The 18,529-nt window shown below is 35.4% G+C and overlaps 1 protein-coding gene across 1 annotated transcript in view; it reads right to left on the minus strand.

Moving 5' to 3' along the window:
* The window catches only part of IGF1 (insulin like growth factor 1), a 54,657-nt gene extending 45,858 nt beyond the window's left edge, over positions 1–8,799 (minus strand). Inside the window, exons 1-2 of the mRNA XM_069859445.1 lie at positions 8,549–8,799; positions 4,056–4,212 (exon numbers count right to left, since the gene is read on the minus strand). Coding sequence (XP_069715546.1) covers positions 4,056–4,212; positions 8,549–8,611 — 220 coding nt within the window. The 5' untranslated portion in view covers positions 8,612–8,799. The remainder of the gene's footprint in view (positions 1–4,055; positions 4,213–8,548) is intronic.
* Positions 8,800–18,529: the final 9,730 nt, after the last annotated feature.

An 18,529-nucleotide genomic window follows, 5' to 3' on the forward strand; every position in this document is an offset into this window, starting at 1 on the left:
TTGCTATAGCCCTTATTTCCTCCTCTATAAGGCAGCAATTCCTCTGTATATGCCTTAGTTCTATAAAGCAAAGAGATCTGATGACAGTCTTAATTACCCAAGATTACATTCACTGTCTTATCCTGGTTTTCTGATTATTATAAACCAATAGACTTACGTTGTGCACAGCTGGGGATATTCCCAAGGACAACACACAATTCTGATTGCCTTAGTGGAAAAAAGTGTATTAGAATCTGTAATCATTCTCCACAAAGCAGTTGACCCAGGGAGCATTAGGGTAGATACCAGAAAATCCTGTCTTTAGTGAGATTCATTCTTTCGCATATGGAAGTCCGTGCTTCCACATGATAATTCTCCATTCTCTGAAGAATGTCAGAGTAACTCCATTGTGTCAAGTATTAAATAAGTTCCTTCTTTTCTCTACAAGTAGTTCTTCAGAAGATTCACCATAAGCCCAGATTTTTTGATTAATCTGCAAAGTAAATTCCTGTGATAAAATTTGAATATTTTAAGAAAGATTTCCCTTCTCATGGCGTTTCACTTCTGAAAGTTTCCTGTAATTTGTCCTTTCAGTCTTTTCAACGTTCTCTACCCTCAGTATTGCTTTATAATAGTAGTGGCATGGTAGACCTTTCTAGGCACTAAAATTCAATTGAATATCCTACTTTGCTTCGTGACTGCTGAATCCTGAGATCTTAAGACAGGAGAAACATTAACTGAGAAAAATTTTGTCTAAGTGTACCTTCCTCTGTAGCTGTGGCCAGACTCCTTGTCAGCTTCTCCTAACATAAGGTAGCACACAGGAATCTGAGTGTCAGAAGTTATGCTAGAGAGGTGTTGCTAGGTAAAAGGTGGCAAATAAATGCTCTTCACTGTAGAATCATGGGAGAGAAAAAGCTCTCCAGGTAGAAGCCAATGCCAGCTGGGGTTAAATGTGACTAAGGAAAAAAGCAGATGCTCTAATTTGGGATTTGTGCAGTGCCCTCCTATAAAAAACTTTGAAAAGTGTTCCTTGTCAGTCTACCTCATGAAGAAAAGGAGTGGCAGAAAACACATTTGACTTCCTCTTGAAGTCAATGCTTTTCTTTGTGTGTGGCAAGCAGCTGGACCATCTCTTCAGAAGCTGTAAAGAATTTCCCTTTATAGTTATGAATTTGGGCAGAGTAGACTATATGAAGGAATTATTTTTTCTTCCACTCCTAGCCATAGATACAGCCTTGTGGTTGTAGAGTACAGAACTGCAGCAGAAAGTAACTCAATTATTTCTATCTTCATTTCCATCCACAACTCCCAAGGAATTGTTGGAAGCTTTGACCTTGAAACTGAACCAGGAGTTTCACCTCAGCCAGCAGGTATTATTTATATTTGGGGTCTCCGGTGAAATACAGAATGGTGGAAGAAAAACCTTCCCTTGCAGCTATTTCCTGTGCAAGTTAAAGGCAAACATTACCATTGATTATGCTTTATATAAATGAACCAGAGTATGAGAACAGAAGGCTTAAAATACAGTTTAAATCCACAACTTCATGAGAAAAGATAATGTTCACTGGAATTTTACTTCTGCAAATGATTTGGCATTCTTAAAAAGCCCCATGAAATGGAGCAACATTTCAAACCTCCAATTATATGCTACATTCTGTAATACATTAATATAAAGAACTCAAGGTGTTTCACCACTGTTACTGGATTTAATTTTCTTTAGTTCTATATCTTAGGTTAAACACTAGCAAATAGGAGAGAGAAGGCTGAACCAGATTAAATTCCTGCCTCATGAATCAGAAGTAGTCTAGTAGAGGAAGAGTGGTTGACACACTGGAAGGCTGGACTGCCATTCAGCAAGACCTGAACAGACTGAAGAATTGGGTAGAAAGGAACCTAATGCAGTCTAATACAGGCAAGTGTGGAGTCCTACACCTAGGGAGGAATAAATCCATGTGCCAGCAGGATTTAAAAGCTGACCTGCAGGAAAGCATCTCTGTGGAGAAGGGCCTAGGAGTTCTAGTAGGCAACAGATTAACGGGTTGACCATGAGCCAGCAATGGGCCCTTGTGGCCAAGAAGGAATAGTAACATGGGGTGCATTAAGAAGAGTGTGTCTAGCAGGTTGAGGAAAGGTAGCAGGTAGAGAGTCCCACTCTAGTCTGCCCTATTGAGGCCCCATGTAGAGGTACTGTGCCCAGTTCTGGGATCCCCAGTTCAAGAAAGAAAAGGAACTACTACAAAGAGTCCAGTGGAGGGCCATGAAGATGATCAAGGGACAGGAGCATCCCTCTTATGAGAAAAGGATGAGAGACCTGGGTCAGTTTAGCCTGAAGAAGAGAAGATATCTTATCAATGCCTACAAATATCTATACAAAAGCTTTCCCTTCAATTCCTTCCAGCCATGGAGAGAAAGTATTTGTGGGACACTTAAATAGCCCCTTAAGTATAATTCTACTGCTGATAAATGCAGCAGATTTTGGTGTTGAAATGAACACAAAGAGTTGGTAGAAAAAGGTGAATTCCTTTATAAGATATTCTAGTATTGCTAATATTGTATTTGGCACCAAAATACTAAGCTAAACATCACTGTACAATAAATGGCCATTAACAATAGCTAAAGTGTTAAATACAGAAAAGAAAGTTTTTTAGTCAATTACTTTACATATATATATAACTAAGGCTTCCAGTTTCATACTTAACTTTAATAGAACATGCCAAGAAGATAGTGAAAATGTCTGCTACTTGAGGAAATCAGAATTCTCTGTAAATTAAAGATTCAAGAATCTGGATTTTCCTAACTCTATTTTTATTGCAAAGAAAGACAAAAATATTGAATGTAGTAACTCCATGAATAGAAATGGGGTGGTTAAGATCAGAAAAACAAAAGTAATAGCTTAGCAGTCAAGAATTAGTAGGGAGAAATGAGGATTATTAAAAGAAAATAAAAGGAGCTAGACATCATGAAGCATATAAAAATAAATAGGAAAAAAACCCTTCAGGTTATTTCTTGTCTTTATAGCCTAACCACCCTATATTTCCTTTAGTTAGTTATTTGCTTGTTTGGAAAGGTAACTAAGGCCCTGGAGAAGAGGCAACTTCAGACAAGCACATATTGTTAAATGTATGCACTAGCTTCAGAAGTTCTAAAAGCACAAATTATCACGTTTTGAATAAATGTATAGATGAATGAATTCAGAAGGAATATATTCCTAGTCAGAAGCTTTATTAGCTTTATGGTATTTGAGTAGCAAATAGTTGAAAATTAGGAATTGTTTTCTGTTATTTACAAATTGTGTATTTCTTGATGTTGACAACACTTGTAAGAAGTTTATGAGATAAATGTTACTTATCTAACTACTCAAGCTTTGCACAATCTAAGACACAGCAAAGGAGAAATATTATGATGTTCAGTTCCAAAGTACAGGTCTTGCTCCAAAAGGTTATTTGAGTACTAATATACCCACGCTGTTGCAGACTCACAATAATTTTATCTGTTGTCTGTACTGGTGTTAATCTTTATTGTCTTACCATGCATGAATTTTCCTTCACCTGTATTTAACTGATGAAATTTGGATACTTGCATGTGGTAATTTTCTGCTTGCTGCCTTCCAGCTTTTCTTTTTTTTCAAACCAGATGTTGAAGCTTAGTGTGCTTTTAATATGATACAATGTGTACTTGAGCTGTTTACAAGTGGTCTGACATAACAGGTACATGCAGTTCTGCCTCATTAATAGCTTGGGTCCATCTTGGCCTTCCATCCATTTAATCTCAGTGCCAGGTCAGCAGAAAGCAGTTATATAGCAGGTAGAACAGCAGCAGCTGGGAAGTAGTTAAAAACAATAATAATGTCTTAAAAGTAAAATTTGCCAGAAAGTCAGGCTGAACACAGGCACAGGTCTGTTCTGTACTGAGACTTCATGGTCACTGATGACTTGGGCAACTCCAAGATAGAGGATACTAGTCATACTCAGCAGCCTGGTCTGATAATTTCTAAGCTCTCCTAGGGCACTTGTGAACTCCAATGAATTACATGTAAAAGTTTAGCAATTGAATGAAAAAAATTATTGACTTACTGAAGTAAAAGCCTCTGTCTCCACACACGAACTGAAGAGCATCAACCAGCTCAGCACCACAGAGTGTTTCTGGGCCAGCAGCAGCAGAACTGGTTAAGGTAAGCAAACACAGGCCAAGGTAGAAGAAATGAATGTAGGACACAGTGTGCATCTTCACCTGCCAAGAAAGCAAAGCAGTGTCAAAATTTCCCAACAGAGAAAATTACTCCTGCACCCTTGTGAGTTGAGAATGCATATGTACTATAATTTGTCAGACAATAAAGTATCAGGAAATGCCTCACCATAATTTTGCAATGGTCTACATATTTTAGTCCATGTATTTTGTAAACTGATTACTTCCTCTGGCAAATATCCTTGGTTCACATTCATACACGGCTAGAGAATCTTGTAATAACTACCTTTTATGGTTGCTGCTGCAAAAGGAGGATATGGAAGAGTGCAGCAGACAGGTAGAGGCAAACCCAGAACAATTAGAGTAAGGAAAACTAGACAACATTTTTGGACTGAATTGTTTTTTCTGAGATCGGATTGGCTGAGAGGGAATATGACAGTTTCTTGTCTGTGTACTCCGGGAGATGGAGGTGTGATATAACAGAGAAAAGCTATTTAAACTAAAGAATAGCATCAGCATAAGGATAAATGGCTGTCAACTGGATGGAAGGAAATTTGGCCCAGTAGGAAAAGATTTCATAGCTAGTACTCCATGGTTCTCCAGGCACCTTAAAAAGGGAAATACCAGAACAAAAGAAAAGAACTTCCAAGGTAAAGCTTGCCAAAGTTACAGAAGAGTTGATGTGGGACCTTCCATAGCAGGGGACCACATTCAATGACTCTTACAGTCAGCACATTAACATTTGGAAGCATTCAAGAAATTAAGAGGAGTACTAGTGGGAGCGTTAAGGATTTTTATTTTTACTTGATGGAAGCAGCTATACTTTCACTGACCTCCATTGTATCCTCTTAATCAGGTTTGGCTGTGAGTTATACACAGATGTGATAATTCTTTCCTCATTTACATTCAGTTAAAAAGTATCTTTTACTTGAACTTACACTTGAAGAAAGGTCAGTCCTCAACGAGTGTAAATTTGCACAATTCAGTTTGTCCACTTCCTTTTTTATCAGTTTATATCAACCAAAGATCTTAACCAACATGTCAAAGATGGTAACATTTTTTTCAAATACTAGAAGAAGCTGTTTTTATTTAGTAGTAGGACAGTGAAGAATGTGCTTAAAGCAGATCCAAACTGATTTAGATCACTTGCCAAAAAATGCTAGTTTTGAAAGGTGTAAGTCTGTATTTAATTTCAAACTCTTTCAAGGTTAACATTAATATTGCAGTCAGGAAAGAAGTTACAAATCTTTCTCACACATACAGTTAACCTTGGCTTAAAACTGCTTTGTGTTAGCAGACTAGTGCAAAGTAACTGGAGTAAAATGATTCATCTTCCCTAAAGTTTGTTTCAGGGTTCCAGGGATTATTTAATGTCTTATTTTCACTGAACTTTTAAGTAACCGATGAAATTATCTATTGTCTGTTCATATGGCATCTGATCCAGTGGGATATTGAGCCTTCTTTAGTCAATAATTTTTAAGAATTCTTATTTTCTTGGCAAGGGATCTTAGCACCTTGGTAGATGAGTCCCCTATCTCAACTTAAGTCAAAGATGAATGAGAGACAAATCTATAAATAAATCAGAATTTATGCCCCCCTTTCCTGGTATTTCCACTGTGAATACAATGAACAAATCTAAATCCCATGATACATCATAAAAAGAAAGAATAATTATTTTCCCATTCACAGGAGTCTTTAGACAACTTTACCATGCGAAAACCAACAAACATTAATGCATTGACAGGACTTTAATAGCAGATGGAGAAGGATCGGTTTATAAATGAATGATGATAACACAAGGCAGTATTTCCTTTAATGATTCCATATCTTAACAACATCAATTTCTTTCTTCCTTTGCCATAATTTTGCATTTCTAAGATAAATGCGGTGCACCTGCAGTTTAAGATGGTTCCCAGTCATGATGAGGTAAAGCAGAGAGCTATTTAGCACACTCCTTCAGAAGGCTGAAATACATTACAAATACAAGAATGCTAGTATTTAACAATTTGTTCTTGTATAACATGTCGTCCAGAAATAAACATCATTTAACGATTTTGTATTTTTCAAGACTTTTCAGCTGGGTTTTATTTTCAGATAAATATCAGCACTGAACTACAACAAAACAGATTATCTACTGTTTTTCCTTTAGTGAAAGCCAAAAAGGCTGCACAGTATAAACCACAGAGAATTTCTAACTCTATCTCCAAATTGAAAACTGGTCAAGAACTTTCAAATAAGTAAAAACTTTGGGGAAAAGAAAACAGATTCACATGTTTCTAGGGCTCTATCAATTATTTGTTAAATTAAGTGCTGTTTCATGAAAACTAATTCCAAGACATAATTTAAAACTTTAACTTTACTTCATCATTTTAATTAAACATAACATTAGTTGATTCAATATGTTTATGATAAAATCAAAGTTCCCATTTATGTCTGAGGGGAATATTCTTAAGAAAATACAAAGCTGTAATCCAATATTGCTTCAGGTTCTTTATAAACAGTCAGGGTGCTTGCAATGCTCCCAGTTTGACTAGAAAGTTGAGAATTTAAATGAAAACGCATTGGCATGTGGGTGGGGTTTATTGAAGCATCTAATTACGTTTGGAAATTGAATACAGGTTCAGGATGAGCCTGGTTAAGCACTTCTTTTAGTTGCATAGAGTGACTGACCATATTTTCACAGCTGGAATTTCCTCTTTTTTCAGTAGAATAACCAGCTTTTGTTGCATTCCTCTCTTAATAGTCCAGAAGAGTGGCACCACAAAGGAATGCCACATATGAACACTCTACATCTCTTTTACTTCTTAACTCTTCTATATAGGTCCTCTTCATCTAACAAACAATTAGTTGGCAGAAGTTGCCCATAAGAATTCTTCACATGCTTGGTCATTTTAATAACATATAAAAACATCTATAATAATTATAAATAGCTTGAAGGAAGGCAACATTTTTATAGATTGTATATACTATAGTAAAAAATCAAGAGTTACAGTCAAAATTACATTTTTTCTCATAGAGGTTGGACCTGATTACCAAAACAGAGTAGAAGTATGTAATCAGAATGTAATAGCAGCATTTGCTAGTAATTATTGTATAAATAAATAAATATATACTTTAGAAAGGATCAAGGTTTAAATACAGCTAACTTTGATTAAAGAATCTGGGCTACATCCTAACCTAAATCAATATGTTCCATTGATTCCAAGGAAGCTTGGCAGGATGAACCAGCTCAGAAACTAGCACATTACTTTTATGTGTCTTAGTGCCTCGTTCAATAATTTAAAAAAAAAGTCATCTTCATCTTTTAAGTATATTGGAAAGGATACACATTTATGCATTAAGAGAATGGTTTCATCCATTGCAATTACAGACCTGTTTTTTTGAATCACATAAAAAAATTAAATAAGCATGTTTTAAGTGTAAGACACACTGAAAAAATCATCAGGCCCATAGCAATTAAAACAGGAGAATTCTGTCAGCTGCCTAAGTGTCCTTGCAAAATGTTAAAGAAAAAAAGTTCTTGAAGGGTATAAATTTGCTGATAATGGAAAGTTGAACCAGGGCCAATTGACAGAAACAGAGGTCAATGCACCTACTGAAGCCAAATTTACTTAAAGACAGTTTATATTAATGTGTAGAAATTATAGGGTCATAACATGAAACTTCACATATAAACTTTCCTGAAAGAGTACTCCCTAAAAGGGAAAACTTGGAGATTAACATGTAGAGGAATTTCCATTTTTAAGTACAATTGCTTAAGCTATACAAATATGCAAGGTCAGCAAGAGTCACAGCTGGTTTCTAATGTAGAAAACAAACTGAACTCCACATTTACTTTTAATTTATGAAAGCAAAAAAACCCAAAACCAAGTAAATGCTACAATGCTGCCAGAAAACTGCTGCAGTGACAACATCCCTTAAAAGTTTCCCTGTGAAAGCATGAACATTTTATCTATAACTGAGTATAATAAAACTGCAGAAACTTAACATGTGAAGAAGACCATTTTACCTATAAAACCCTGCACCTGCAGAAAATAGCTAAAAGTTCTTGTTTTCAGAAGCATTAATTAACAATACAGACAATGATGTAATTGGACCCTTTAATAATGACATAACTGAAATATTTCAAAGTTCTCTGAATACAAGTGAAATTTAAGACATGTATCTGCAATAGTTTACCCTTACAGTTATCGAGGTAATTGCAACTATTACATACAGCCATTTTCAAGATCAAATGAAATTGCATGTTCAGCAATTTATAAATAATTCTCAGTTCTAAAATAATGTTATTGAAAAGTGCACAATACTCTCCAAACCAGAAGCAGACAATACACAGTAAAATAAAACTAAAAAATAATTTGAAATAGTAACAAAGATTTACCTTCAAGAAATCACAAAAGCAGCACTTAACTAATTGTGTTGAAAGACTGTTGATTTTTTCCATTGCTTCTTAAAAGTGCAAAGTCTGGAAATGAATTTGTTAGCAGTAATGATGAGAAAAAAGAAATCCAGAGAGATGTGAGATGTTGAGAGCAATGTCACATTTCAATATTGAGGACTTTATTCCATTGCGCAGGCTCTATCTGCTCTGATTTTAGCAGTGACAGTGAGATTTAGCAAACAGAAGAGGGATTTAGAGAAAATCCTCACATTTATCTACATTACACAGACACTGTAGACAGGAAACAGCTGGGGGAGCATTTGCCTTCTCTCTCTCTCCCTCTTCTGGCAAAGTTACCGCGTAAGGACTTTTTTGGGCATGGTGACAAATAACATCATACCTTTGCATTTTAAAACTAGAGCACAGAAGCATATTTTTTTTCCCTTTAAAAGAATGTGAATTAGTGAGTGAGGAGTTAGCAGACAAAAAAGCTTATGCTGCCGTGAAAAATAAGAAAATGTATTCTGGTTAACTTTCAGATAGCTTTGTGTGCATTTGTATTTGAGTGAGTGTGTTTCTGCATTTCAAATACATAAAATCTTACATACATAAGGGCATTGTTTGTATATATGCATACCTTTGTATCTATGTGCACATTTTATTTGTGCGCAGAGATACAAGTATTTTATTTATATAGCACAGAATGTCAGATAGTCAGTTATCTACTTTTTTCTTAATGCATCTTTACGTTATTAAATTTGGCATGCTTATATGCTGAGTAACAATTAAAACCTCCAAGACTCTGTGCTATTAACCCTAAAATAGCAGTTTGTAGTTTGCTAAAAATAACAGAATTGCTGAGCCCTACTCGTAAATAGGGAAAAACAGTTTTGTGATTTTTTTAGCAACCACACAGAAGTCATATAATTTCCTAGAATTTACAATACTATGAACATAATCACACAAGTAGCCCAGTTTGGGGTGCTTCCATGGCAGTTATCTTAAATGTGCTGTTATAATCATAAAGTGATTTCCTCCCATTTAGTAATAATCTTCATAATTAGTCTTGATAAAAATTTAAATGACACTGGGAAAGAGAGAATTTAACTTCGTTAGTTCTGCAATACCTAACTTTTGCCTTTTTATTTTTCCTCAATTATGAGTATATTATAAATAACACCAGCTGGCCAGCAACATGCTCTCACGGGTTATGATGTCATTCAAATCCCTCAACTGTGCTAGTGGCTTGCAATGTGCTCCAAGCCAGCTGTTTTTCTATTTATAATGTATGCTTGCATTTCAATATTCAGCTATTGAGAATAAAGTTGTGATGCTGTTTTATAGATATGATTTGTACTTGTTACCCTTTGGTTTTGAAAGATGGCATTTAAAAGTAGGGGAGCAAACAAGACTGCAGCTACCAGAGACCAAACACACGTCACAAACAATGCATGATTTCTGTAAAAGCTGTTTCAGAACATTGTATTTTGTCCCTGTCCTCTTTCACTCAAGTGAGAGTTGCATGCAGAGGTGCTAGCTGTATAACAGTTGAGATCATGCTGGCCCAGGTCCATTCTCAGTTTTCAGATCCACCTTGAACTATATGGTGCTTGCTGGGCAGAAAGGACACATTTAGTTATTTGTATAGCCTATAAATGGCTAATACTCTGCTCTGTGCAGTTTTAAACAGTGTATGGTTAACTAAGCTGATTAATCTTTGGAAGGGTTTTCTTCCAACGTAGCATAATGGCAGAATCACAAGGGGCTTTGAGTTAAGTTTGTTCAGTTCTGGTTACATGTTTGTTCTGCAGGCACTGTATTTTAATATTCTGGTCTGTTTTAGTCTATCCTTTGCATTTCAGACATCAATGAATAGTGACAATATTCTACACTCATAACACTAACACATGTATCACTTATTTCACCAGCCTAATGGTCTTTTGCAGTACTACCGATGGATGAGCATACTTTGGCCCTTTCCCTCCTAAATAACAGAAAGAATTCACTTGCTCATCATTTCCCCACTGCCTGAGCTTCAAACGCTCATTTCACTCTTTACTGCCTTCTTTCTCCTAGGTTTCACCAGATCTCGCTTGGACATGAAAGCAGCATGGAGCAGAAGATGCAGCTTTTGGTTTTCAGGATAGACAGAGAATTGTGGTGTCTCTACACAACCACTAATCCTGTTTCTTTCAATGGAGCCCTTCTGAACTTCTATTCTCATTCCATCCAACCAGAGTAAGTTACTGACACACTTCACTTCTTTCTTTTAGTTCTTGTTTTCAAGTGAGAAGGCAGGAAAACAGAATAGATTCAAGAGCAGATTTTGACAGTAATTTTTAGAATAACTGTTAGTATGTTGCTTTTCCTTACTCACAAGTAATTCTTTTTTTTTCTAGAAAATGAAACTTTCCTTAACACATATTGATGCGGGGATCACTACTTGCCTAAAATATAGCTTCTATTCTGGTGATAATGCTCTAGTCAGTATAGCAATCTGTTAACTAATGGAGATTTGTAAATTTCTCCCTTGATAAAGAGGGAGCTTCTATTTTATAAACCGCTTAATAAAGTACTGTATGATTACTGCTTTATGATCAAGTGCTTATGCAGTTACATACATTTCTTTGAATAAAATGTTATGGTAAACTACAGAGTGTATGGTAGTCATCAAAATACTTACAGAAGATGTCCAGGCCAGAAAAAAATTCTTTAATTGTCATGTGCTTAGCTATTCTACATTAAAAGGCAATAGCACATATATTTTTTTTTGGCTCCTTAATTATAACCCTCAGTGATATAATAGCCACAAAGATGTATAAAGTGCATGAGACAGATAATCAGATATTTAGGAATTGATGTGTTCTAATCCTTCTTTTTTGCACTCTAATACTCGTCTGATATCACTAATGTTGTAATGCTGTAAAGCTCATATGTCAGTTTTTCTAGGGACAGCTCCATTTTATAAAAGATAGTTAGCAAAACTACAAATAATCAATTAGCCTAATTAACAAATTATTCCTCCTAAATCCTTCTGTAAAAGCTGGGAATGTTGTCACAATGCCTGAAAAAATCCAAACTATAGTAAGGACACTGGTATGTCCTCTTCTTGTATTCTTCTATATTCGGTAACTGTGACCTCTATGCAGTTATTTGTTATTGGTAACTGCTATTACTTTTCTTAATTGGGATTATAAGTTTTCCAGAAGGAAGACAGAATAAATATAATAGATATCACCTGAGAGGTTGTTAGGGCTGAAAGCATGGTGGAAGTCAGGGTGAAAGAAGATAGTAAACACAGTGGCCAATGAACAGCTGTTCTTCATTACATGAAAACAGCAGAGGCAAGATTGTTGTTTTAAGGAAATTCATCTTGCACAGAACATACACAGATGCAGTAAGACTCATGCAGTGTGAACAGATGATTGAACTATATTGAATGGCATAAGTGATGTGTCCCCTGTCTTCTCCACCCTTCACAAAAGAAGCAGAAGAGCCTTTTGAAGTAATAATGTCTCATCAGCCTTAGCTTACTGAGTGGTTGCTGAATTCACTTCAATGGGCTAATAGGAACTGTGCATTTAATGTCCTTTTCTAATTTTTTTTTGAGGTCCAAGTCATGGTATCAGACATTAAAGAACATTTACAATTGACGCACCCTGTGCAGGATATCCTGCGTGCTCCCAGCTTCAACTATGGAGTGATGCTTTTTTTCTTATAGGTCTGTGTCCTATCTGCTGATCTCATCTAGATTTCTTGCATACTTTAGGACATCTCAAATGGCCTTCAGCACCTGCCAGGAACTGAACTGCATCATATGAGCAACGAAGCTGGTGAGGGGGCTGGAGAACAGGCCTTATGAGGAGCGGCTGAGAGAGCTGGGGTTGTTTAGCCTGGAGAAGAGGAGGCTGAGGGGAGACCTCATTGCTCTCTACAGCTACCTGAAAGGAGGTTGTAGAGAGGAGGGTGCTGGCCTCTTCTCCCAAGTGACAGGGGACAGGACAAGAGGGAATGGCCTCAAGCTCTGCCAGGGGAGGTTTAGGCTGGACATTAGGAAAAAATTCTTCACAGAAAGGGTCATTGGGCACTGGAACAGGCTGCCCAGGGAGGTGGTTGAGTCCCCTTCCCTGGAGGTGTTTAAGGCACGGGTGGATGAGGTGCTGAGGGGCATGGTTTAGTGTTTGATAGGAATGGTTGGACTCGATGATCTAGTGGGTCTCTTCCAACCTGGTTATTCTATGATTCTATGATTCTACATCTGGGATTCTTGCAAGTACAGCCTTTGGTCTGAGTATTGACTCCTTCATAAACAGAGATACTCTGTCTTCTGTAATTTACGATTTTTATGATCCAGTTGTGAAAAGATTTTAAAGTGGAGAACATACTTTTCATTGAATTTCAGCATTATCTGAGTGTATACTTTCCTTATTCTCCTTTACGTAGCCTCCAGCTTAAGGTATTTTGGTTTGGAACTGTGTCTTTTTATTTGCTTCACAAATCATCTTGCTTGCTTTTGTACAAGGTAAAATGTTATTTACAATGTTAGTACTATTTCTTGAAACATATTTAGATTTTATATTCTGTAGTGAATTATTTGCAAAATATGATGGAAAATTCCTTTCATTGAGTACAAAGTTAGGAAATCAAGAAAGGAATCATTTGTCCTAATGAACTCTCTAAAAAAACCTCCCCAAACCTTTCTTATGGTGGCCTAAGTAGCATCACCACTACAGGAAAAACAAGTAACAAATCTAATAGAGAGGATGAGGGAATGCAATGTGAACTATCATTACACTGGCAATATTGAAGAGACAACAGAGAGAACAGTACCATAAAAAGCAGTTTCTCATTTGGGCAAGACAGAGAAAGTGCAAGTTTCATGATTAGAAGAGGATCCAGTAAATTGAAACCTTTCGTACATGCTTATCAAGAAAAACATGGGTGTTCAAAAGCAAGATGGATGCATGAGAACCTCAATCCAGAATTACCACTTATAGGAAGTAGTGGTAGAGACAATAGATGCTAATAACAGGTCAGAATTAATCCATGGACTTGTGAAACAAAAGTACTGATTACTTCACGTTGTGTGAAGTAAGAATAATAGCTTTGCTAAGGTCACAAGAAGGTAAAGGCTTTGCTGCTTGCAACTAGGTTGCATAGAAAGTGTGTGGTTACTATGTTGTGATGAATAAAATGAAGCACTGTATGATTTTAATTTAGGTTTTAAGTTGAAGTAGATACTCTTTTCAATAATTTTGTATTAGTATGGCTCTTTTCCTATGCTTTAGAAACAATGGCTGCTAAAAATAATATAAACAAAAATATTGATCTTATTTTCCTTCTCAAATGAAATATGTCAGCTGTTATATATATTGTTTTCACAGTTTAAGTCCTTACTTTAAAAATATACTATAGACATTACTTATTATTAAGTGGCATGAGATGGTATGTAGTTATGACTGGTAAAACAAAAAAAATTGGAAAGTATTATTAAATAACCAAATTTATAAAGCTCAAATAAAATGTGTTTCAACATTTTTAAAGCATTTTTAATTTTTTAAAGAAATTCTGTTTTGTGGGAAATTTTGAAGCAGTTTGTTCTGATTTTCAGAATAATCAGAATACCAGAATTTTCCATTAAACTGGAAATTCCCAGTTAAAGCTGACTGTAGTTTTTCTTTCCCTTTCCCAGTGTTAAGCACTGAATAGATCAACTTTGCTCCAAAATGTTTCTTTCTTTCTTATTCTTGAAAGAAGCAAAAAGTCAGAATTAACAAAGAATAACAATTGAGAAATACAACTGCATAATCTCTAGGCTTGCATGCACAGAAAGAAAGCAAAACAAATGTGAACTGTGATAGGCTGGGGTTTATGTATGTGGGTTTAGCTTCCTGGTAGATGAAAGATGATTTCCACAAGTCACTGAAATGACTGTTATCACAGAAAGGAAAGTGCATGGTCTTAGATATTACATTAGTTTCCTAAACTTTTACCTCCAAATTTAGATGTAATTTAGAGAGATATACCTGTTTTTCTGGAGTGGTCTCAAGGGTTAATCTGTGAGCGTAGACTTTTATAAAATATGTTCTAGCAGATGTATGTAATGGTATTTTGCTTTTTATATAAAATAGACACATGAATTCTAATGCCTACATGTGATTTCTTTTTAGTTTGCTGACTCAGAAAGGACTGTAAAAGAGAACAAAATGAATACCGTAAATTTTATCACAAGCAGGTTGCATATTTCCATACAAAGCAGACAGTGTAAGGACATGGCAAAAATGCCTATTCATTATATCTTGGACTGAAGAGTTTTGCATGAGTTACTAGAAGGAATGTTTCCTGAAGTATACGTATACACAAACACCATTTGGAATTAAATAACATTTCTCTAAGAAAAAAGAACATCTACTTAGTCCATTTAAATTTACTTTAATTTATAATTAATCTGGCTTTTTCTGCCTTGCTAAGGACTCTCTCTTTTGGGTTCAATTTTCTTCACTCCCATGATTTACTATACAGAAGGGGCTTATCTCATAAAATTTATACAGTGTTTTGTGGACTGAAGCCAGTATGTTCTACACCTTCAAAGACTAAGTCCCTGTATTGACATTTTCATTTCTGTTTTCTTCAAATAGACGTTACAGATAACATTGGTCACCTCTAGTTTGACCTGTTAGTTAAAGTGATACTCTGTTTTATTTTGATGAAAACATTAAGAACCTCTGAAAAAAGCAACAGAAACCTATAAAGAACCTCACTCATCTATAATTTTTAAGGTTTTGGTCAACTATACTTTGATTGAGAAACTACTGAATCATTTGTTTAACTACTAAACTACTAAAATCAACCCACAGAATTGCAAAGTCAGCCCAAATAAAAACCATATTGATTATGATTCATGGATGCTTCTCTCTAATAAAGACTTAACCAGTGTTATTTAAAGCTTGGACCTCAATCTGTACTGTAACTCTAGGATATAGCAACCATCTCTTCAATTGTCGTCTTAAACAGTATTGTCTGATCAAATGACCAAATTAGATTTCCCTTCCTTCTTTCAATCTTAAAATATGAAGTATGTTGGACTATAGCAGAATGAGAGTCTAAATTAGGAGAGTGAATCGATATTATCTCATGCGTGGATTCTGGGCTGCTAAACAATATCTGCTTATTAAGCCTAATGTATTTTTCACCTTTTATTTTAATCTGCTTTGTCTTTGATAACATTATTTTGTCATTGAGTATCTTTTATGAAAGGTGATGGTGGGTTAGGCCACCGAGACTGATTTTGCAAATCTCTGAGTTTGGATATCAGGGCATCCTGTATGCGAATGCAATAAAATGAACAAAACTGTATCTTTGATGTATACTAGATATTAAATACAGATCTTGGCAGATCTATCAGATCTTGTCTCTTATTATAACTTCTACCTTTGAATTAATCTATTGCCTTGAGCCATTTCACCAGTTAGTTCCGTATTTTTCTGTCTGTGAAACAGGAATAATAATTCTGAATGCTTTGTAATCTACTTTGAGACTTGTAGAAGTAAGGCAGAGCAAGCCACATTATGTATTTCTTGGAAAACATTATGGTGGCCCAAACCCATCTCTGTATGTTTATAGGAAGTTACAGGTTATTGTGTTAACCCTGCACATATTATGTGTTTATCATCTTCCAGAAGTGCTAAGCGTAGCTGGAAAAATTCCCAACAGATGCTTACTTCTACTTGTTTTCTTAAGTTTTCTTTTACACCATTCACAACATAAGTGTTCTTGTCAAAGACCTTCTTTGCTAAACTGTTTCTGGAATGATTGTTTTTTATACAACACTAATATTAAAGTATGACAAAAATGTATGTTTTATTGCTCTGCTGAATTCTAGCTTTTCTCACAAAAGTTTATGAGAAGAAGAGCAAATTTACTTCGTATTCTGTGCTATCTATTTAAACAGGACTTTCCTGTTTACGTGTATACTTTTACAACTATCACATCTCTGGTTTGCTAAATCTTTATTTTGCTTGCATGATTTTTTTATTACATAGGATATTTTCTAGAACAAAGATTATTACTATTGCTTATTTAGAAAAATACTACTGTTGAAATATTTCTTTCTATGGGAAACAGTATCATCATTATGGTAAAGAACTGAATATCAGTGCAGTTTTGACATGCTTCCAATTATTATCAGTGTTTCCAAACACTCCTTTAAGATTTGAAAAGCATAGTAGACTGTGTTGCATATTTTATCAGTGGACAAAAATCTTTGCTTATTGTTTGTTTTAAAAGATTTATTCATCTTTATTAATTTCTATTGCAATTCTTTCATCTTTTTACAGAAAATAAATGCTTGCATACAAGCATGGTGTCTACCTATACTTTGCAACATTTGTGAGGTTTTTTTTATAATTACCCATCTTTTGGTGAATGATTCAGATTTTTAACAGGCTTTTAACAAATATTTGTATAATCATTAATACTGGATCTATATGATACTAGGTTTTTCAGAAACATAAGTCTGGGCCAGATCAGCTATGAACACAAAGTCATATTTCAGATGAACAAGACAGCAGAATTTGTCATTGATGTGGTTTTATGTTGGTTGTGGAAGGAGATGTGGTATTTTGTACTTCATAACATTAAGGGGTGAAGGCAATTGTTATGCGAGCTGGCATAAAAACTACAGGTACAAAATAAGCCTGTCAAAACTTGAGCAAATTTTAACAGCCACAGTGAGTTTTGTTCGAAACTTTGTGTCACCCCTGGGGGAGGGACTTTTTTCAAAGGCATGAAGTAATGGCACTAGGGTGGATGGCTAGAAGTTGGAGAGGGGAAGATTTAGACTAGATTTAAGAAGGAATTTCTTCACTATGAGGGCGGTGAGACACTGGCACAGGTTTCCCAGGGAAGCTGTGGCTGCCCCTTCCCTGGAGGTGTTCAAGGCCAGGCTGGATGGGGACTTAAGCAGCTGGATCTAGCGGGAGCTGTCCCTGCCAGTGGTAGGGCAGTTTGAATTAGATGGTCCCTTCCAACTCAAACCATTCTATGATTCGATGATGCCAAAAGAGAAGGTTTTAGCAAATATTAATGGTAGGTCCTAGGTCCCTGATTTTCTTCTTGTATTTACAGATGGTTATGTTTTTCTTTTCTTCATGTCTTGCACTGATACACTATGCTGTGTATAGTGAAAAAAAAACCAAAAGACTGTAATTTTTGGCTGGGGTTCTATACAGAAACATTACTAACACTCTTATAGACCCTTGAAGTCATATTGATTATGAATATTTATCAATTTATTTCAAATCTAATGAAGTCTGCATTTGACTTTCATCATGTGTGGTTCTTTTTTAAAGGCAGTATTTAAGTAACAGGTGTGACAGAATGGTTTAATAAAAAGAAAAAAAAATGGTTTTGTCTCTTCCAGCCAACTTACTTACTACCAACAGATCTTCAATGTGTTTACATTTATGTTTAAATAGCGTTCAGAGTGATATGAGTAGTGAAACCTATCTTCAAAATAGCTGCTGGAACTGGTATGTCATCCTAATATTTATGAAAATGTTCTCAAAATTGTGTTTTACCATATAGTATTTTACATATGCTTTATGTGAACGCTTCTGGTTTGAGTTGATTCACGTGTTATAAGAACCAGCTGAAGTTCATGATGTAACCATGTTAACACTTTTTAATAGCTTTTTGAGAACACAACACAATTGTCTTAATGGTAATCAGTTAAAGACTCTATTTGTTCCAGATGTTACTTTCCTAGGCAAAAAAAAAAAAAAAGATTGAAAAATAAAGAATTTCTTCTGTGTCCCTGCTTAATATCAATTACTCAGAAACGTCCTGATATAAACCTAATATCTTTCTTTTGATAACATACTACCAGCAAGCCATATCTTGAAATGGATGTGTGAATACAATTGTGAAAGAAACAGATGCCTAGAAAAGCGATTTCTTTTTCTGGCATGGGCCTTTAGTTCC

Source organism: Phaenicophaeus curvirostris, chromosome 1, assembly GCF_032191515.1.
Source record: "Phaenicophaeus curvirostris isolate KB17595 chromosome 1, BPBGC_Pcur_1.0, whole genome shotgun sequence".
Lineage (NCBI taxonomy): Eukaryota > Metazoa > Chordata > Aves > Cuculiformes > Cuculidae > Phaenicophaeus > Phaenicophaeus curvirostris.